This window comes from Atractosteus spatula, chromosome 6, assembly GCF_055471065.1.
Source record: "Atractosteus spatula isolate fAtrSpa1 chromosome 6, fAtrSpa1.hap1, whole genome shotgun sequence".
Classification (NCBI taxonomy): Eukaryota; Metazoa; Chordata; class Actinopteri; order Semionotiformes; family Lepisosteidae; genus Atractosteus; species Atractosteus spatula.
Window position 1 is genome coordinate 18,520,967 of NC_142711.1, and position 22,037 is coordinate 18,543,003.

At 52.0% G+C, this 22,037-nt stretch overlaps 1 protein-coding gene across 2 annotated transcripts; it reads left to right on the forward strand.

Moving 5' to 3' along the window:
* Positions 1 to 350: 350 nt before the first annotated feature.
* LOC148832575 (sarcoplasmic/endoplasmic reticulum calcium ATPase 2) lies at positions 351 to 21,918 on the forward strand. 2 transcript variants are annotated; one of them, XM_088918579.1, is made up of 23 exons: positions 351 to 711; positions 1,808 to 1,931; positions 3,275 to 3,397; positions 4,126 to 4,143; positions 5,105 to 5,187; positions 5,345 to 5,449; positions 8,010 to 8,148; positions 8,694 to 8,860; positions 9,257 to 9,412; positions 9,684 to 9,825; positions 10,423 to 10,589; positions 11,595 to 11,683; positions 11,879 to 11,981; positions 12,218 to 12,349; positions 12,535 to 12,660; positions 14,334 to 14,552; positions 14,704 to 15,048; positions 15,382 to 15,602; positions 15,919 to 16,121; positions 17,157 to 17,242; positions 17,373 to 17,506; positions 18,235 to 18,352; positions 18,819 to 21,918. In XM_088918579.1, exons 3-23 carry the CDS (start codon positions 3,280 to 3,282, stop codon positions 19,122 to 19,124), a joined length of 3,177 nt encoding a protein of 1,058 aa, XP_088774705.1. In that variant the 5' UTR covers positions 351 to 711; positions 1,808 to 1,931; positions 3,275 to 3,279; the 3' UTR covers positions 19,125 to 21,918. The 2 variants fall into 2 exon arrangements, with proteins under 2 accessions (XP_088774705.1, XP_088774706.1); XM_088918580.1 differs by having other exon boundaries at positions 391 to 711; positions 1,811 to 1,931.
* Positions 21,919 to 22,037: the final 119 nt, after the last annotated feature.

Sequence of the window (22,037 nt, forward strand, 5' to 3'; positions counted from 1 at the left end):
CCCGCCCCCTGAGCTGTCCAATTGGCGGAGAATAGAAGAAATCTCCGCATTCCAATTCCCACTTCAATCCCGCCTTGTTCAGACGCCTCCTGAACACAATAGGTTAGTTCAGCGTCACTCACAGCATATCTGTGCGCTCTTTGGTGATTGGAGCTGTCCATCACCGCCTTCCTTACTTAGGCGCTTGGATTGGCTGCGATGGCCAGAAGGGGTGAAGCTCCCGCCTTCCTGAGCTCAAGTAAAGGGTGGGGGGGGGACAATAACGGGTAGAGGTGGGACTTTATGTCAAAGTGGAAATTCGATTCGTCCGCTTCCATGTCCGTCTGTTTTCCTGAGCTATGATTGGCTGTGACGCGCCCCCTCGAGGTCAGCAATGGCCTAGAAACAATTGGGCTCGAGCTGTCAGTGTACATAACGGCAGTCCGGGGATTAGTACTGTAGTGAAACCGCAAACAGAAAAACAAAATCAGACATTTGACCAATTACTAAATTCATCTTGTCGCGTTTCGTTGTAGTTACTGACGCGATTAAGTGCACTTCGACAGGGTGTCATTGTTTTAGGAATAGCGTTATGTAAAATTTCGCCAAGCGTCGCAGAGATAAAAGAATGAAAATCCCGTGTTAACGTCACGGTGCTTCATCAATACTGCGAGCCGCTCGGTGACGCCGGTGCTCTCACTGCCGTAAGGACCGCGATTTCTAGCCGGACCGGTAAGTATACAGCACAGCAGTGATCGTGCCTGCGGTAGCGGTCCTGTCCTCCGGGAGGGCGGTCGCCACGGACCCGGACCCCGGCTTTTCAGGCGAGCGGGCCGCGGCCGTCAGCGACCCGGCGGGCGGGCAGGTGGGCGCTGCCGGCCTGCGGCGGGAAGAGGAGGCTGAGGGCCAGAGAGAGTGTGCGGGCCCCCAGGATAGCCACTGACCCCCTGTCCTCTCTCTCTCTCTCTCTCTCTCTCTCTCTCTCTCTCTCTCTCTCTCTCTCTCGGGGGGCCAGCGGGCAGGGTGGCGTCATCATGCCAGTGCCGGGGGAGGGGGGGTCCGGCATTGCAGAGCAGTCACTGTCGCCCCCCGCCCCTCCAGGGTCTGTACGGCGAGTTACTGAAGACACAGTCACTGCTCACTGGTCAGTGGTGCTGTGTAGAGCTCTCCCCTGACCGAGGACTGGGATTGAGTCGGCAGAGGGCCAGGGAGAGCTGCACTGGTCACTGGTCAGTAGTCAGTGGTGCTGTGTAGAGCTCTCCCCTGACAGAGGACTGGGACTGAGTCAGCACAGGGCCAGGGAGAGCTGCACTGGTCACTGGTCACTGGTCACTGGTCACTGGTCACTGGTGCTGTGTAGAGCTCTCCCCTGACAGAGGACTGGGACTGAGTCAGCACAGGGCTAGGGAGAGCTGCCCGGGTCACTGGTCACTGGTCAGTGGTTACTGGTGCCGTCTCTCTGCTTCAGGTGGGCCAGTGCAGCCGAGATGGGGTCAGCCCCAGGCTGCACTCCCTGGAGAGCCGTGTGTCCAGAGTGCACTGGCTCTGGGCTCTCAGTCCTGCCCCAGACTGTGGGGCTCAGGGAAGCAGGAACGGCTACGTTGTTTAGCCTGACAGTCTTCCCATGAACACCGGGGCCTGATGACCAGTGGGCAGCTCGCTGCCACAACCTGAGTTCTCCCCTGTGCCAGGGAACTTCCTGGGTAGGATGATGGAGGCTGTAGAACAGGCGTTGATCAGGATGTGCCCTGTACCCCTTTAAGGAAGAGAATAGGGGCAATACTACCCATACTGATAGGGCTGCCATCTGTAATCTCGCCTTCTTCAGCAGGGGCGCCAGGACAGCTGTGAGACAGCAGGACTCCTTCTTTGCCATCACCATCATTTCATACCCATCAGTCCTGCTCAGAGGCATTGTGAGCTGGGGCCTAGCCTGGCAGACAGTGTACAAGGTAGGATACACCCTGGATATGATCCACCACAGAGCGAGCACCCACACACTTGCACACAGACCTACACACTCACACTCACTCACACACCCCTGCACACTTACACACAGACCTACACACTCACACTCACTCACACACCCCTGCACACTTACACACAGACCTACACACTCACGCTCACTCACACACCCCTGCACACTTACACACAGACCTACACACTCACGCTCACTCACACACCCCTGCACACTTACACACAGACCTACACACTCACACTCACTCACACACCCCTGCACACTTACACACAGACCTACACACTCACACTCACTCACACACCCCTGCACACTTACACACAGACCTACACACTCACACTCACTCACACACCCCTGCACACTTACACACAGACCTACACACTCACACTCACACACCCCTGCACACTTACACACAGAGCTTCACACACACCCCTGCACACTTACACACAGACCTACACACCCACACTCTCACACTCTCACACACACGCTCACACTCACAAACCCCTGCACACTTACACACAGACCTACACACCCACATTCTCACACACACACGCTCACACTCACAAACCCCTGCACACTTACACACAGGCTCACACACCCTTATACTCACATTCACACTAACTTACACACCCACACTCTCACACACGCATGATCACACTTACACACAGATCCACACACTCACTTGCTCACACACACACCCACAAACTCAGACACTCACACATTCACACGCACCATAAAGTCACGCACACACATTCACGCGAATCTCACACACTCATACGCATCACACACATCCACAGACTCGCACACTTTCACACACAGTCACACACTTTCACATGCATACATTCACACACTCGCACACATTCACACGCACCCACACGCTCACACATGCACTCTCACATTCACCCAAACACTCTCACACATGCATACACACACCCGCACACTCATGCACGCCCACCCACACGCAACCGCACATTCCCATGCATCCACACACTCACACATATACCTGCACGCTCATCCAACCACACAAACACATGCGCACCTACACACACATAACAAGCACCCAGACATACACACCCGCCCACTTATAAACACCCACACATTCATACACACACACCTGCATAGCCACACGTGCACCCAGACACTCACACACACATACATACACCCACACTCGTACACGCACTCACACACACTCATGCATGCAACCCCCCCACACTCACACATGCCCCAGAATACACACACATGTATTAAACCTCCTCTCTCTCACTACTGGTGTAGCGTCCCACTAGTCAGCAAGCGCCTGTGTCTGTGTCTGTGTTTCAGGAGAGATGAACAATGCACATACGAAGACCGTGGAGGAGGTACTGTGCTATTTTGGAGTGAATGAGTCAACAGGCCTCAGCTGTGAGCAAGTCAAGAAGGCCAAAGAACAATGGGGCACCAATGGTAATCACACTCTTTAACAGCCCTCTGATTGTTCTTAGTGCTGAAATTGAAGAGGACCAGCTTGTTGTCATAGTTATTATTATTAGTAGTGGCAGGTGGGGCCACTGGTGCAGGAGGGGGCTGTGTGTCTCCCAGATGGGGATGCAGGGGCAGGAGGGGGCTGTGTGTCTCCCAGGTGGGGCTGCTGGTGCAGGAGGGGGCTGTGTGTCTCCCAGGTGGGGCTGCTGGTGCAGGAGGGGGCTGTGTGTCCCAGGTGGGGCTGCACTTCAGCAGGGGAGGGAATGGGTCTTCTTCTGTATGTAGAGGGGATAAGCGCCAATAAGAGGACAGGTGTGTCCCTCACCGGCAGCACCGCCTGCCTGTAGGTGCCCAGAAGGGGGCGCTGTGTTGTCCACAGCTGAGAGATCGCTGTCGGATGAATCCCCTCCTACCCCCCGCAGCACTCACATGTGCACTGACGCTGAGGGAATCCGGTCACAGTCAGATGGAGATACAGCCCAGACTTGAACCCACGACCACAGAGCTCATCCGCCTTGGCTAGCTGAGTGACGCAGGGGGCCCAGTGCTTAAAGATTTGTCTCAGGATGCCAGCCACAGCTGTAGCAGTGTTGATAGCTCCTGGTTTTTGCCCCTGCTCTGTACAGCGCTGGGCTGCTAACACAGTCTTTCTGAGCTGACCTGTCTGTTTACCTCTCTTTTCCTGCGGACCTGTGCCTCTGGAAACAAAGAGCTGCCTGCTGAAGAAGGTAAGAGATCTAACAGTCGCTGTGGGGTGTAATGGGTAGACTGTGGGTGTCCAGTCTGGTGTGTGCAGGAGGCCCAGGGGGATAGAGGAGAAAGAGAAGGATGAGGTCACTCCATCTTTAGGAGATCTAGAGCCGAGGGCTTGCTGTCAGAGGCTAAACAGCAACGTTTTCTGGTGCAGTGACTCTCCATCTGTGCTCAATAGTGGCTTATTGTTTACTAATTTACATTAAAAACATTCACAGTTTTCTCACAGTAAAGTGTTAATAAACTGCACTGTAGTGTTCAGTCAGTGTGTCTGTACTGTATTAACCCCTCTCTCTCAGTACAGTGTTAATGTCCTGTAGTGTCCAGTCAGTGTGTCTGGACTGTATTAACCCCTCTCTCTCAGTGCAGTGTTAATGTCCTGTAGTGTCCAGTCAGTGTGTCTGTACTGTATTAACCCCTCTCTCTCAGAGCAGTGTTAATGTACTGTAGTGTCCAGTCAGTGTGTCAAATACTGTATTAACCCCTCTCTCTCAGAGCAGTGTTAATGTACTGTAGTGTCCAGTCAGTGTGTCTGTACTGTATTAACCCCTCCCTCTCAGTGGAGTGTTAATGTACCGGAGTGTCCAGTCAGTGTGTCTGGACTGTATTAACCCCTCTCTCTCAGTGCAGTGTTAATGTCCTGTAGTGTCCAGTCAGTGTGTCTGTACTGTATTAACCCCTCTCTCTCAGTGCAGTGTTAATGTACTGTAGTGTCCAGTCAGTGTGTCTGGACTGTATTAACCCCTCTCTCTCAGTGCAGTGTTAATGTACTGTAGTGTCCAGTCAGTGTGTCAAATACTGTATTAACCCCTCCCTCTCAGTGGAGTGTTAATGTACCGGAGTGTCCAGTCAGTGTGTCTGGACTGTATTAACCCCTCTCTCTCAGAGCAGTGTTAATGTACTGTAGTAACCTCTCTCTCTTGTTCTCTTTATCAGTGAAGTCTCTATGGGAATTGGTGTTGGAGCAGTTTGAAGATCTCCTGGTCAGGATATTACTGCTGGCTGCCTGCATTTCCTTCGTAAGGTTCTTCTCTGTCTTTGTGTCTGTGTCTTGTGACATTCTCTTTGTATATGTCTTCTATATTTGTGCCTCTTCGTTTTCATGTATTGAGAACCGGTGTGTCAATACATGAGTCTGCCAGTCTTGTCTGATTTTAACTCCTCTTTCTCTTGCAGGCGCTGGCCTGGTTTGAGGAAGGGGATGACACAATTACAGCTTTCGTCGAGCCTTTTGTCATTCTGCTAATCCTCATTGCAAATGCCATCGTGGGAGTATGGCAGGTACATGGACACAGAGCGAGACTGAGGGAGACAGGGGAGGGAGGGAGGGAGTGATAGGAGGGAGAGGGAGAGAGGGAGGCGGTGAGGGGAGGAGGGAGAGAGGGAGGCGGTGAGGGGAGGAGGGACAGAGGGAGAGAGGGAGGCAGTGAGGGGAGGAGGGAGAGAGGGAGGCGGTGAGGGGAGGAGGGACAGAGGGAGAGAGGGAGGCGGTGAGGGGAGGAGGGACAGAGGGAGAGAGGGAGGCGGTGAGGGGAGGGGGGAGGGTGGAGAAGGGAGAGAGGGAGGCGGTGAGGGGAGGGGGGAGGGTGGAGAAGGGAGAGAGGGAGGCGGTGAGGGGAGGGGGGAGAAGGGAGAGAGGGAGGCGGTGAGGGGAGAGTGGAGAAGGGAGAGAGGGAGGTGGTGAGGGGAGGGGGGAAGGTGGAGAAGGGAGAGAGGGAGGCGGTGAGGGGAGGGTGGAGAAGAGAGAGGGAGGCGGTGAGGGGAGGGTGGAGAAGGGAGAGAGGGAGGCGGTGAGGGGAGGGTGGAGAAGGGAGAGAGGGAGGCGGTGAGGGGAGGGGGGAGGGTGGAGAAGGGAGAGAGGGAGGCGGAGGGGGGAGGGTGGAGAAGGGAGAGAGGGAGGCGGTGAGGGGAGGGGGGAGAAGGGAGAGAGGGAGGCGGTGAGGGGAGGGGGGAGAAGGGAGAGAGGGAGGCGGAGGGTGGAGAAGGGAGAGAGGGAGGCGGTGAGGGGAGGGGGGAGGGTGGAGAAGGGAGAGAGGGAGGCGGTGAGGGGAGGGGGGAGAAGGGAGAGAGGGAGGCGGTGAGGGGAGGGGGGAAGGTGGAGAAGGGAGAGAGGGAGGCGGTGAGGGGAGGGTGGAGAAGGGAGAGAGGGAGGCGGTGAGGGGAGGGGGGAGAAGGGAGAGAGGCAGGCGGTGAGGGGAGGGGGGAGAAGGGAGAGAGGGAGGCGGTGAGGGGAGGGGGGAGGGGGGAGAAGGGAGAGAGGGAGGCGGTGAGGGGAGGGTGGAGAAGGGAGAGAGGGAGGCGGTGAGGGGAGGGGGGAGAAGGGAGAGAGGGAGGCGGTGAGGGGAGGGTGGAGAAGAGAGGGAGGCGGTGAGGGGAGGGTGGAGAAGGGAGAGAGGGAGGCGGTGAGGGGAGGGTGGAGAAGGGAGAGAGGGAGGTGGTGAGGGGAGGGGGGAAGGTGGAGAAGGGAGAGAGGGAGGCGGTGAGGGGAGGGTGGAGAAGGGAGAGAGGGAGGCGGTGAGGGGAGGGGGGAGAAGGGAGAGAGGCAGGCGGTGAGGGGAGGGGGGAGAAGGGAGAGAGGGAGGCGGTGAGGGGAGGGGGGAGGGGGGAGAAGGGAGAGAGGGAGGCGGTGAGGGGAGGGTGGAGAAGGGAGAGAGGGAGGCGGTGAGGGGAGGGGGGAGAAGGGAGAGAGGGAGGCGGTGAGGGGAGGGGGGAGGGGGGAGAAGGGAGAGAGGGAGGCGGTGAGGGGAGGGGGGAGGGGGGAGAAGGGAGAGAGGGAGGCGGTGAGGGGAGGGGGGAGGGTGGAGAAGGGAGAGGGAGGCGGTGAGGGGAGGGTGGAGAAGGGAGAGAGGGAGGCGGTGAGGGGAGGGGGGAGAAGGGAGAGAGGGAGGCAGTGAGGGGAGAGTGGAGAAGGGAGAGAGGGAGGTGGTGAGGGGAGGGGGGAAGGTGGAGAAGGGAGAGAGGGAGGCGGTGAGGGGAGGGTGGAGAAGAGAGAGGGAGGCGGTGAGGGGAGGGTGGAGAAGGGAGAGAGGGAGGCGGTGAGGGGAGGGGGGAGGGTGGAGAAGGGAGAGAGGGAGGCGGAGGGGGGAGGGTGGAGAAGGGAGAGAGGGAGGCGGTGAGGGGAGGGTGGAGAAGGGAGAGAGGGAGGCGGTGAGGGGAGGGTGGAGAAGGGAGAGAGGGAGGCGGTGAGGGGAGGGGGGAGAAGGGAGAGAGGGAGGCGGTGAGGGGAGGGGGGTGGGTGGAGAAGGGAGAGAGGGAGGCGGTGAGGGGAGGGGGGAGGGTGGAGAAGGGAGAGAGGGAGGCGGTGAGGGGAGGGTGGAGAAGGGAGAGAGGGAGGCGGTGAGGGGAGGGGGGAGAAGGGAGAGAGGGAGGCGGTGAGGGGAGGGGGGAGAAGGGAGAGAGGCAGGCGGTGAGGGGAGGGGGGAGGGTGGAGAAGGGAGAGAGGGAGGCGGTGAGGGGAGGGTGGAGAAGGGAGAGAGGGTGAGGAGAGGGTGGAGAAGGGAGAGAGGGAGGCGGTGAGGAGAGGGGGGAGGAGGGAGAGAGGGAGGCAGTGAAGGGAGGAGGAGAGGGTGCAGGATGGAAAGGGAGAGAGATTTAGAGTGAGCTCAGGCAAAGGAATGGAAGGGACAGGCAGTAATTATGTGATCTCTGTGGTAAAGTAGACTGCTGTGTCTCATGTTCATCTAATCCTGAGAGCCATAGTGTGCTGACGATGTATAATTCTGTGTTGTGCAGGAGTGCACTACAGAGAACTCCATTTTGTGCCAAGGGACTGATGTATTGTGTCACTATTGTGTAATGTTGTGAACAGATTTGTATTCTGATACTCTATTGTGTGTTCCAGGAGCGCAATGCAGAAAATGCCATCTCTGCCCTTAAGGAGTATGAGCCGGAGATGGGAAAGGTTTACCGACAGGACAGGAAGAGTATCCAGAGGATTAAGGCTACCGACATTGTCCCTGGAGACATAGTGGAAGTGGCTGGTAATGAAACAGAGAGACATTAACACTGCACTGAGAAAGAAAGGTGTTAAAACAGTACAGACACACTGACTGGACACTACATTACATTAACACTGCACTAAGAGATTTTAATGCAGTACAGACACACTCAATGATTGGAGACTGCAGTTTATTTATTACCATATATGATTGGGGTAAATGTTTTACAGATTGAGCATTTTTTTAAGGCGAGGTGAAGAATTGCAGTTGACAGTAAACAAGCACACTTACACAGGAGCTTCTGCATGGCTTGAGCTTCTGACTACTGATGCAAGAGAGACACGTTTCTGCTCTCTGTGAGCATTGGCTCAGGAGAGACCTGTTCCCTTGTGTTCTTCTCCCCACACCTGTATGTGTGTTTAATTTCATGATTGCCATGGGATCTCAGTGCTGCAGTATTCAGAAATAGCTGGTGGCATAGTCATTTCTAGAGAAACCGCTGTTGTATACTGTTTCTACACTGGAACAGCCTGGGGCAGGAGTCAAACTGAGTAAGCACCGCTCTGTTCCTCTCTCTGACACCTCAGTGGGTGATAAGGTGCCGGCCGACATCCGCATCACCTCCATCAGATCCACCACGCTGAGGGTGGACCAGTCCATCCTCACTGGGGAGTCCGTCTCTGTCATCAAACACACCGACCCTGTCCCTGACCCCAGGGCGGTCAACCAGGACAAGAAGAACATGCTCTTCTCTGTGAGTGTGTGTGTGTGAGCACTCCTACCTGTCCTAGTGTGTGTGTGTGTGTGTGTGTGTGTGTGTGAGCACTCCTGCCTGCCTGTCTGAGTGTGTGTGTGCGCACTCCTGCCTGCCTGTCTGAGTGTGTGTGTGTGCGCACTCCTGCCTGCCTGAGTGTGCAGCGTTGGCCGTCTGGTCTGAGCGTGTGCAGTGTTGGCCGTCTGGTCTGAGCGTGTGAAGCGTTGCCCATCTGAATGCGTACGTATGTTATACTGTAAGAACACCTGATTGCATGTGCATGACTGCCCTAGCGTAAATACATGTGTTCACATGTCTGACAGTTATATGAGTGACTCCCTTGTATCAATGATGAGTTGAGTATATTCTCCTTTTCTTCCCCCCTCCCCACCTCAGGGAACAAATATCTCTGCAGGGAAGGCGATTGGTATAGTAGTGGCCACGGGAGTCCATACAGAGATTGGGAAGATTCGGGATGAGATGGCCTCCACCGACCCTGAGAGAACACCACTGCAGCAGAAACTGGACCAGTTTGGAGAGCAGCTCTCGAAGGTCAGCTACCTCTCAAATTTAAACTCGGCCAACTTTATTGGCATCACCAGTGAATTAACGTCTTGCCTAATTAGTAAGTAATTTCGAAGACTTTCACAGATATTTACGATCAATAAAACTTTCTTCTTGCATCTCTGTCTCTGCTTCTCCCTGCTGGCAGTGGGAGCACAGCCTGTCCTCTCTGGGCAGCCAGCTCTTTTTGTCTGACCTGTAGTGTACATACATACCAACCTCTTATCTCACTTCTTCTTTTATTAACTCTGTCTCTCAGGTGATCAGTGTGATCTGTGTGGCCGTGTGGGGGATCAATGTCGGTCACTTCAGTGATCCAGTTCATGGGGGATCGTGGTTCAGGGGAGCAGTGTACTACTTCAAGATTGCTGTGGCACTGGCTGTAGCTGCTATACCAGAGGGTACTGTACTGTATTATCTGTTTTCCTGTTGTACGTTCACGCCACTCTCTGAGCTTCTGTACTATATTAACGCTCCCTCACTGTAAGTGCAGTCACCCGCAGTGTTAATGTCCTGTAGTGTCCAGTCAGTGTGTCTGGACTGTATTAACCCCTCTCTCTCAGTGCAGTGTTAATGTACTGTAGTGTCCAGTCAGTGTGTCTGGACTGTATTAACCCCTCTCTCTCAGTGCAGTGTTAATGTCCTGTAGTGTCCAGTCAGTGTGTCTGGACTATATTAACCCCTCTCTCTCAGTGCAGTGTTAATGTCCTGTAGTGTCCAGTCAGTGTGTCTGGACTGTATTAACCCCTCTCTCTCAGTGCAGTGTTAATGTACTGGAGTGTCCAGTCAGTGTGTCTGGACTGTATTAACCCCTCTCAGTGCAGTGTTAATGTACTGTAGTGTCCAGTCAGTGTGTCTGGACTGTATTAACCCCTCTCTCAGTGCAGTGTTAATGTCCTGTAGTGTCCAGTCTGTACTGTATTAACCCCTCTCTCTCAGTGCAGTGTTAATGTCCTGTAGTGTCCAGTCTGTACTGTATTAACCTCTCTTTTCTCCAGGTCTCCCAGCAGTCATCACGACCTGTCTAGCTCTGGGTACTCGGCGAATGGCCCGGAAAAATGCCATTGTCAGGAGCTTGCCCTCTGTCGAAACCCTGGGCTGCACCTCTGTCATCTGCTCTGACAAGACTGGCACGCTGACCACCAACCAGATGTCCGTGTGCCGGGTAAGACCCAGCTGGTCCTCCCAGCTCGGCCCGGGAGGCTTGGGTCCAGTCTTGGCCAAGGAGCCACATGGACTCGCTGGCTGCACCGTTTCGACAGCAGGCGCGGGTCCAGCAAGTGCATGTGTGCTTTCATCCTTCATGCTGCTAACATACATCATTAACTGGGAGTAGGATCTGCTAGACGAGGTGAAATGCGGTGTAACCACTTGGAGTTTTCATTTTTGTTTTTTTAAGCAAATGTAACCTTTCCCATTGCATATGAAACTATTGCGCCTAATAACAAAACATGAAACCCCTATGTTTATGTCTTTTTACACATGTATGCAAAAAGGATGCAGAGTGAGGGTCAGGACTCAGATTGTAAGCCGTTTTTGAAATCTGCACAAGCTTGGTCATGCCAGGGCCCCCATCTGAACAGTAGACCCCAGCAGAGCTGTGTGAAATGGACAGGGAGTGAGCGTCAGTCCCTGTGTCTCACTGTGTCCCCAGCAGAGCTGTGTGAAATGGACAGGGAGTGAGCACCCGTGTCTCACTGTGTCCCCAGCAGAGCTGTGTGAAATGGACAGGGAGTGAGCACCCGTGTCTCACTGTGTCCCCAGCAGAGCTGTGTGAAATGGACAGGGAGTGAGCACCTGTGTCTCACTGTGTCCCCAGCAGAGCTGTGTGAAATGGACAGGGAGTGAGCGTCAGTCCCTGTGTCTCACTGAGTCCCCAGCCAAGCTACATGAAATGAACAGGTATTGGACAGTGGTGTTCTCTGAAATCTGTCCCCCTTGTACAGGCCTGTGATGAACTCTGACCCTTGATATAGCTCTGTTCTGGCCTGTGACCCTTCTGTATAAGCTAGTCATGGCCCCTGACCTCTGACCCTCAGTGTAGGACAAAGGTCTCTGTAGGACGGAAGTGTGAGGTGTTAATGTTTTGTTATGCGGCTCTTCCGGGACCCCTAACCCTTGTGCATGTGCGGTGTGGTTTTGGTAAGCGATGCTGTTTCTCTGTGCATAGATGTTTGTGGTGGAGAGTTTGGCGGGGCAGCACTGTACCCTGAGCGAGTTCACAGTGACTGGATCAACTTACGCACCTGAGGGAGAAGTGTGAGTCTCATTTTACTAATTACCTGCTTCTTTTACCTCTTTCCGATTAACCTGATTAACACTGTTACCATGGGCGGCCACAGCCTTTCAGCCTGTAAACCAAGAGTGACTGACCGACGTGAGAAGCCTCTTGCCTGACACTGCAGTGGGTTAGTGACACTGTCTCTGCTGACCCTCCCATTCCCTTCCTGCTAGGCTGAAGGACGGAGCTCCAGTGATGTGCTCCCAGTATGATGGACTGGTGGAACTGGCCTCCATCTGCTCTCTGTGCAACGACTCCTCTCTGTACTTCAATGAGGTAATAATCTCAGTTCATAGCAAGGTCACAAACACACTGGTCAAATATTGTGTTTATAGCATAACATCAGTCAGTGTGTCTGTATTAACCCCTCTCTCTCAGTGCCAGTGTTAATGTACTGGAGTGTCTAGTCAGTGTGTCTGGACTGTATTAACCCCTCTCTCTCAGTGCAGTGTTAATGTCCTGTAGTGTCTAGTCAGTGTGTTTGTACTGTATTAACCCCTGTCTCTCTCCAGTCTAAGGGAGTGTATGAGAAGGTGGGGGAGGCTACAGAGGCAGCACTGTGCTGTCTGGTGGAGAAGATGAATGTGTTCAACACTGACCTCAGTGGGCTGAGCCCAGCCGAGAGAGCTACCGCCTGCAGCTCAGTGAGTACCTGTCTGTCTCTGTATTTCTCAAACACTTTACTTGCATGACCATTTTGACATTGTCTAACAGAGCTCCTTCTGCCCCTGTCTCTCTCCCACTCTCTTTATGTCTCTCTTCATACTCTCTCACCATCTTGCTGTCTGTTCCTCCTCCTCTCCTCTCCCTGTGTCTGTCTGTCTCCCAGGTGATCAGACAGCTGATGAAGAAGGAGATGACCCTGGAGTTCTCCCGGGACAGGAAGTCCATGTCGGTCTTCTGCTCTCCCGTGAAGCCCACACACAGCACCTCAGGGGCCAAGATGTTTGTCAAGGTGAGCCGCTCGCTGTGCTTGATGGCAGTAAGGTGCTTTTCAGGCTCAATGGCATCTCACAGCAGCGCCAAGATGGCTGAACCTTCTTGAGGAGTGACTGCTGGCTTCAGTAACTGATCAACATGAATCATGTGATCATTTTAAATTGTACTTACTGCTTGGTTCATTAAGAGACGTTACAGGAACATTTCTTAATGTTAATAACAGTAAAGAAAGATAAATGTGTAATACACATGTAAGTATTATATTAGCCAGTACAAATTAAAACAATTATGCAGTATAAAGGAGAAAAGGAACACAATTTAATAAAGAAGCTATGTTGTTGGATATTTGTGGATGGTGATACATTCACTGAAAGAAGCCCATTCCAGTCTGCAGGGATGAGATCTGTGTCTGATTCTCTGGAGTGTGCACTGTCAGAGCCCCCTGATTCCAGTCTGCAGGGATGAGATCTGTGTCTGATTCTCTGGAGTGTGCACTGTCCGAGCCCCCTGATTCCAGTCTGCAGGGATGAGATCTGTGTCTGATTCTCTGGAGTGTGCACTGTCTGAGCCCCCTGATTCCAGTCTGCAGGGATGAGATCTGTGTCTGATTCTCTGGAGTGTGCACTGTCAGAGTCCCCTGACTCCAGTCTGCAGGGATGAGATCTGGCTCTCTGATTCTCTGGAGTGTGCACTGTCAGAGTCCCCTGATTCCAGTCTGCAGGGATGAGATCTGTGTCTGATTCTCTGGAGTGTGCACTGTCAGAGCCCCCTGATTCCAGTCTGCAGGGATGAGATCTGTGTCTGATTCTCTGGAGTGTGCACTGTCCGAGCCCCCTGATTCCAGTCTGCAGGGATGAGATCTGTGTCTGATTCTCTGGAGTGTGCACTGTCTGAGCCCCCTGATTCCAGTCTGCAGGGATGAGATCTGTGTCTGATTCTCTGGAGTGTGCACTGTCAGAGTCCCCTGACTCCAGTCTGCAGGGATGAGATCTGGCTCTCTGATTCTCTGGAGTGTGCACTGTCAGAGTCCCCTGATTCCAGTCTGCAGGGATGAGATCTGTGTCTGATTCTCTGGAGTGTGCACTGTCAGAGCCCCCTGATTCCAGTCTGCAGGGATGAGATCTGGCTCTCTGATTCTCTGGAGTGTGCACTGTCCGAGCCCCCTGATTCCAGTCTGCAGGGATGAGATCTGTGTCTGATTCTCTGGAGTGTGCACTGTCAGAGCCCCCTGATTCCAGTCTGCAGGGATGAGATCTGTGTCTGATTCTCTGGAGTGTACACTGTCAGAGCCCCCTGACTCCAGTCTGCAGGGATGAGATCTGTGTCTGATTCTCTGGAGTGTGTACTGTCAGAGTCCCCTGACTCCAGTCTGCAGGGATGAGATCTGGCTCTCTGATTCTCTGGAGTGTGCACTGTCTGAGCCCCCTGATTCCAGTCTGCAGGGATGAGATCTGTGTCTGATTCTCTGGAGTGTGCACTGTCAGAGGTCTGTGTGTCCAGCACTGCCTGCACATCGCAGTTAGTCTCGAGCAGAGGAGAGATGCTCTCTCTGACAATGCTTCAAAAACCCGGGTGCTCGGTGAATTAAAGCGATGACTGTTAATGAGGCAAGCCTGGGTGACACGCGGCCAGTGGACACCGGTGATACTGCTTGTCCTATACTAACCCTCCCCCCCCTCTCTCCATCAGGGAGCTCCAGAGGGGATACTGGAGCGCTGTAACTGGTTGAGGGTCAACTCGCTGCGGGTGCCCCTCACACCTAGTCTCCGGGAGCAACTGCTGGGTGTAGTGAGGAGCTGGGGCTCAGGCAGGGACACCCTCCGCTGCCTCGCCATGGCCACCAGAGACAGCCCACTACGAAGAGAACAGCTCAGCTTGGAAGACACAGCCAAGTTCTCGCTATATGAGGTGAGAACAACTGATGCAGTCACCTCTGTGAAAGTGGTAGACACAGTGCCTTACCTACTGAGGGGCTGAGATGCTCCCTGAGCTGTGCTCAAGGTTACAGAAGAACTGACAGCATGACCAGCATCATTGATCGTGTCTCTCTCTGTCGCAGTCGGACCTGACGTTCGTGGGCTGCGTGGGCATGCTTGACCCCCCCAGGAAGGAGGTCGTGGGCGCTGTGCGGATGTGCCGCCAGGCGGGAATCCGGGTCATCATGATCACGGGCGACAATAAGGGCACAGCGCTGGCCATCTGCCGGAGAGTGGGTATCATCACGGCCGAGGAAGACATGGAGAGGGGGGACAGCGGAGGGCTGACTGGCCGCGAGTTTGACGAGCTGCCCCCCTCCATGCAGCGGGAGGCCTGCCGCACTGTGCGCTGCTTCGCCAGGGTGGAGCCGGCGCACAAGAGCCGCATCGTGGAGTACCTGCAGAGCCTGAGCGACATCACTGCCATGGTGAGCCGCCGGAAGGCACAGAAACAGCATTATTCAACTCTCGCTTTAGCCTCAGTGAGCTTGTCTCTCTCAGTGCAGTGTTAATGTACTGGAGTGTCCAGTCAGTGTGTCTGGACTGTATTAACCCCTCTCTCTCAGTGCAGTGTTAATGTCCTGTAGTGTCCAGTCAGTGTGTCTGGACTGTATTAACCCCTCTCTCTCAGTGCAGTGTTAATGTCCTGTAGTGTCCAGTCAGTGTGTCTGGACTGTATTAACCCCTCTCTCTCAGTGCAGTGTTAATGTACTGTAGTGTCCAGTCAGTGTGTCTGTACTGTATTAACCCCTCTCTTTCAGACAGGGGATGGAGTGAATGATGCTCCTGCCCTGAAGAAAGCAGAAATTGGGATTGCAATGGGTTCAGGAACTGCAGTGGCTAAGTCTGCATCTGAGATGATCCTTGCTGATGACAACTTCTCCACCATCGTGGCTGCAGTGGAGGAGGGCAGGGCTATCTATAACAACATGAAGCAGTTCATTAGATACCTCATCTCCTCGAACATTGGAGAGGTTGTCTGGTGAGTTTCTATACTTTGTATGTTGGAGAGGAGTAGTCTTTGATACAGTCTCCTCACTCTGATGAAGACCAGGCTCCACACAGTGGGGTGACACAGTCTGCTCACTCTGATGAAGACCAGGCTCCACACAGTGCCACAGTCTGCTCACTAAGACACTATGGCTGTTAATATGTAATCTAATTTTCCTCTTGGTTGACTATGTTGGCATGGGGTGTCTGGAAAACACTCATGAATAAATTTTCATAATTATTATATAATTTTAAGAGTTATCCCATGGTCAGTTAACCACAGCCCTGTGTCTGTCTCTGCCTCTCAGTATCTTTCTCACTGCTGCACTGGGGATGCCAGAGGCTCTCATCCCAGTCCAGTTGCTGTGGGTGAACCTGGTTACAGATGGCTTTCCAGCCACTGCGCTCGGCTTCAACCCCCCGGACCTGGACATCATGATCAAGCCTCCCCGCTCGCCCAAGGAGCCCCTCATCTCAGGCTGGCTGTTCTTCCGATATCTCATCATCGGCTGTGAGTGTCTGTCTCTCTGTCCCTTTTTCTCATTTCTGGCTGGGGGTGGGTGTTCTTCAGACATCTCATCATATGCTAAGTGTCTGTCTTTGCACACTAGTGCTGAGCCTACAGTCCGCGTCTTTTCCCATCTTGTGTTTCTGTGGACTATATATATCTATCTATCTCAATATTACCTGAGGATGTCTTGTGTTAAGGGGTGATACTAGGGTCTTCTATTGCAGTGTTTCTCTACTGGTGTGCTACAGCACAGTGGTAGGCCCTCAGAGGCTAACAGTTGTGTCTTCAGAGGTTACCAGGTGTTCCTTCAGGCAATAACAAGTGTGTCCTGGAACAGTACGGTGTCTTAAGATGTTCTAGGGTCTGTCCTCTGACATTAACAGTTGTGTCGCAGAATTTTGGAAAAGTCACACATGAGTCAAAATGTGAAGAATTGTTTATTTGTATTAGTGTTGGGGAGTACCAAGAGTGTCGTGCTGCACGGTCAGCTCACACACGACACTGGGGCTCCACTACAAGACGCATGGGAATGGCATTCAGTTCCTCCAGCCTGACGGACCAGAGGACAGGAGCTCTGTGTGTTCCTGTCCTCAGTTCCTCCAGCCTGACGGACCAGAGGACAGGAGCTCTGTGTGTCCCTGTCCTCAGTTCCTCCAGCCTGACGGACCAGAGGACAGGAGCTCTGTGTGTCCCTGTCCTCAGTTCCTCCAGCCTGACGGACCAGAGGACAGGAGCTCTGTGTGTCCCTGTCCTCAGTTCCTCCAGCCTGAGGGACATGAGAATCAGGACCAGAGAAAAGGCGCTCTGTGAGTCTTGGTCCTCAGTTCATGACCAACAGAAATCAAACTGTTTGAGTTTGTTTACAGTATACATAATCAAAGCAGTGCACCATAGAGTGTCTGTATTTATGTACATAAATGGGGGTGAAAAGCTTGAGAAACATGGGCATATAAGGGTCTTTAGTGATGTATTGGGATGTGTGTTACTGTGTCTGTTTCTCTGTCCCTGGTGTGACGCACTTTCCTGTTTCTCCAGGTTATGTTGGTGCTGCCACAGTAGGAGCTGCTGCCTGGTGGTTTATGGCTGCTCATGATGGACCGAAAGTCAGCTTTTACCAGCTGGTGAGGACAAGACTGCATCTCTCACTGCAGTCAGTGTGTCTGGACTGTATTAACCCCTCTCTCTCAGTGCAGTGTTAATGTCCTGTAGTGTCCAGTCAGTGTGTCTGACCCCTCTCTCTTTCTCTGTCAGAGTCACTATCTACAGTGCAGTGAGGAACACAAGGAGTTTGAAGGAGTGGACTGCTCAGTGTTTGAGTCTCCCTACCCCATGACGATGGCACTGTCAGTGCTAGTCACCATTGAGATGTGCAACGCCCTCAACAGGTAATGAATTAAATTACAATGCAACAGCTTTGTTCATATGTACCTCTTGAGCAACAGTTATGATGATGGATCAGAGAGATAATAGAGTTCTTCATCTACAATTGGCAAATATGGGATAGGAGACCTTTGAGGAAAACCTGGTTTATGATGATGCTGGTAGACAATTAGGCACCGATCTATCTTCTAGACCATAATTTCCAATCCAATGACAGGGGACACTGTGCTATAGGCATTACTGTCCTTCGGATGTGATGTCAAATTAAAGGCGTGACTACTTGCTCATTATAGACCTGGAATACTGTCAGTCAGAGTGCCTGACCACTGGTCATTACAGACCCAGGACACTGTCAGTGAGAGTAGGGGTGTTGACCCCAGTGTCCTGACTGCTGGTCATTACAGACCCAGGACACTGTCAGTGAGAGTAGGGGTGTTGACCCCAGTGTCCTGACTGCTGGTCATTACAGACCCAGGACACTGTCAGTAGTTTCCCCTGCTGGTGCAGGAGGGGCCTGTGTGTCTCCCAGGTGTGGCCGCCGGTGTAGGAGGGGGCTCCATGTCTCCCAGGTGGGGTCACACATCAACAGGGCACTTAGTGGGTTTCCTCCTGTATGTAGAGAGCTTTAGGATTCCCGGGGATGAGGAGCTCTATGTAAGTGCACAGAATGAAGTAATCGCTTCATTTCTGTTGCTGATGCCCTGTCGCTGTTTAACACTGTTCTCTCACACAGTCTGTCAGAGAACCAGTCCCTGTTGAAGATGCCGCCCTGGTCGAACCCGTGGCTGGTGGGAGCAATCTGTCTGTCCATGGCTCTCCACTTCCTTATCCTCTATGTCGACCCGCTGCCGGTGAGCCTCTCCCTGTCTCCTCCGTCTGCAGTCCCAATGTCCTGTGTCCCCATGCTCCGTAGGGACCCACGTTCCACCCCCGAGTCCCTGGGGGTGTCCGACTGGCAGGAGCGCCGTCCGGCTGAACGCACGAATTTCCAATGGGCTTTGTGTGCTAACAGGCAGGACAGGTGTGCAGAGCCGTCGATAGAGTCGGAAGCAGCTGGGTGCACCCCCCCCACCCACCCCAGCCATACAGAGCGCAGGCGCTCATTAACCTAGCTAGTCCCTCGTACCAGCCAGAAACACTGGGGGTCAAGGCACTTCTAGAAAGTCATTCATTTCCCTTGACTCTATCCATCTCTGACTGAGGACAGTATTGATCTCTAAGTGAGGACTGTCGAAAGTGCATATTAGTGCCCGTATCCGTCTCCGTCTTCATACCTCTGTGCTCACATGTCTCCCTTTCCTTCTTTTGCGCTCGCAGATCATATTTCAGATCCACCCTCTGTCCTGGCCTCAGTGGGTGACGGTCCTCAAGATGTCTCTTCCTGTCATTCTGCTGGACGAGCTCCTCAAGTTCCTGGCCCGCAATTACATTGACCCGGGGCTGGAGCTCATCCCGAACGAGGAGGACGAGAACCAGAGGGATGCAGGGGGGCAGTGGTGGGGGATGGCCACGCTAGCCCGTGCTCTGACAGGGGTGTCTTGGGTTTTTGTCCTGGTGTCCGCCCCACTCTTGTTGTGGATCTACAGCCTGGACTCTGACATCACCAATATCTTCTGGACATAGAGATATTTGAGTGTGCAGAGAGACAGAGGAAGACAGGAAGAGATAGAGGTAGAGTACACCAAGTTCATAGGGATGGAAACTGCTAGTGTTGGTGCTGAAAACCCTGAGATAAACTGACTGGACACTACAGGACATTAACACTGCACTGAGAGAGAGGGGTTAATACAGTACAGACACACTGACTGGACACTACAGTACATTAACACTGCACTGAGAGAGAGGGGTTCATACACTACAGACACACTGACTGGACACTCCAGTACATTAACACTGCACTGAGAGAGAGGGGTTAATACAGTACAGACACACTGACTGGACACTACAGTACATTAACACTGCACTGAGAGAGAGGGGTTAATACAGTACAGACACACTGACTGGACACTACAGGACATTAACACTGCACTGAGAGAGAGGGGTTAATACAGTGCAGACACACTGACTGGACACTACAGTACATTAACACTGCACTGAGAGAGAGGGGTTAATACAGTGCAGACACACTGACTGGACACTACAGTACATTAACACTGCACTGAGAGAGAGGGGTTAATACAGTACAGACACACTGACTGGACACTACAGGACATTAACACTGCACTGAGAGAGAGGGGTTAATACAGTCCAGACACACTGACTGGACACTACAGGACATTAACACTGCACTGAGAGAGAGGGGTTAATACAGTGCAGACACACTGACTGGACACTACAGTACATTAACACTGCGCTGAGAGAGAGGGGTTAATACAGTACAGACACACTGACTGGACACTACAGGACATTAACACTGCACTGAGAGAGAGGGGTTAATACAGTGCAGACACACTGACTGGACACTACAGTACATTAACACTGCACTGAGAGAGAGGGGTTAATACAGTGCAGACACACTGACTGGACACTACAGTACATTAACACTGCACTGAGAGAGAGGGGTTAATACAGTCCAGACACACTGACTGGACACTACAGTACATTAACACTGCACTGAGAGAGAGGGGTTAATACAGTCCAGACACACTGACTGGACACTACAGGACATTAACACTGCACTGAGAGAGAGGGGTTAATACAGTGCAGACACACTGACTGGACACTACAGTACATTAACACTGCGCTGAGAGAGAGGGGTTCATACAGTCCAGACATTCTCTACTATCTCATCTCTCACTGTGACTCCTGGGAAAATTGTCCCTAATGCAACTGTTTGCATGTTTGTGTCTGTGTTTCCTGCATCCCATCCAGGGTGTACCCTGCCTTGCACTCGTTACTTACCTCGATAGTCTCCTGCTCCCCTTTAACCCTGAATTGGATCAAGTGTTTAGAAAATGTACAGATGGGTGGATTCTTTTTCATCACCTTTCTCTCTCAGTGTCTCCTGTCCTGTTGTGTGTTTATTATTAAGTGATTCTCTGTTATCTCCTCTCTCTCACTGTGGCTCCTTTCCTGCGGTGTGTGTTTATTTCTGTGGGATTCTGTTATATCCTCCCACTGCAGGATTGGAAAGGGTTAGAAAGATAAATTCGCTACAATGAAATTGGATAAACGTCACCATAGATAAGTTATGTCTGTGCACTATATGCCACTTATTTATTATAAATTTGATTTTAGTTTTTTTTTCTTGATTTTAAACACTGAATATATTTTATATTTCATTTTTTTCATTGCAAGAACACAAGCTTAATGTAAAATAATATTTTCACTGTTATTACTATAAATGGATAAGTATAAGGGAGGAGTAAGTATAACTTCAAAATCAGGCTTTGAAAAAAGAGATCAGAAGACTCTAACCCAACTCACAATAACCATACTGACCCTGTTGCTGTCTCGGTGAGTCCAGATTCACACTGATCTACAGTCCCGACTGAAGGACTGGGGCTCTCAGAGACTGAACTGACACAGTTACTGTCTCCGTGGGTCCATGTTAACACTGATCTACAGTCCCGACTGAAGGACTGGGGCTCTCAGAGACTGAACTGACCCTGTCACTGTCTCAGTGAGTTCAGATTAACACTGCTCTACAGTATGGACTGAAGGACTGGGGCTCTCAGAGAATGAGCTGACCCAGTTACTGTCTTCGTGGGTCCATGTTAACACTGATCTACAGTCCTGACTGAAGGACTGGGGCTCTAAGAGACTGAATTGACTTAGTTGCTGTCTCAGTGAGCCATATTAACACTAACCTACAGTCCCGACTGAAGGACTGGGGCTCTCAGAGACTGAATTGACACAGTTCCTGTCTCAGTGAACCATATTAACACTGATCTACAGTCCCGACTGAAGGACTGGGGCTCTCGGAGACTGAACTGACACAGTTACTGTCTCCGTGGGTTTATATTAACACTGATCGATAGTCCCAACTAAAAGACTGAGACTCTCAGAGACCTGAATTGACCCAGTCACTGTCTCAGTGAATCAGATGAACACTAACCTACAGTCCTGACAGAGTCTCTCAGAGATTGAGCTGACCCAGTTACTGTCTTAGTGAGTCAGTTGAACACTGATCTAAAGACCTGACTGAAGTTGTATAGGACACCTGGAGCACTGGAGCTACAGGGAACAGTGTGTGGGACTGGAATCTCTTTTCTTTCTTGTCTTATATCATGTCCTCATGTCTTATAAGTCTTTAGTTTTTCATTGAAACTGAGAAGCAAAAAATTCTTTTTCTTATTGTAAAATGAAGGGAAGACAACTTTTGTAGCATTATTATTTTTTTCAAATGGATGAAATGTTACAAAAACTGAATACTATGACCTTTGGAAAGTAAGTCAAATAAAAAAGTTCATTATAAGTGTTTAAAGTATCTTTTTTTAAAAAAGTTTTATTAGATGTTGTAACTGTTAATTATTAATCGATTACTAATTTTGTATTAGTATTTGACTTTATGGAAGATATACACTATGTTTCTTT

What these genes read in the sequence shown, in the direction of transcription:
- LOC148832575 (XM_088918579.1), top strand. Translation starts at nt 3,280, where the DNA reads ATGAACAATGCACATACGAAGACCGTGGAGGAGGTACTGTGCTATTTT. An exon ending in CCATCGTGGGAGTATGGCAG is followed by an intron (nt 5,450 to 8,009) that starts GTACATGGACAC and finishes TGTGTGTTCCAG; the next exon opens with GAGCGCAATGCAGAAAATGC. An exon ending in AAGTCAGCTTTTACCAGCTG is followed by an intron (nt 17,243 to 17,372) that starts GTGAGGACAAGA and finishes TTTCTCTGTCAG; the next exon opens with AGTCACTATCTACAGTGCAG.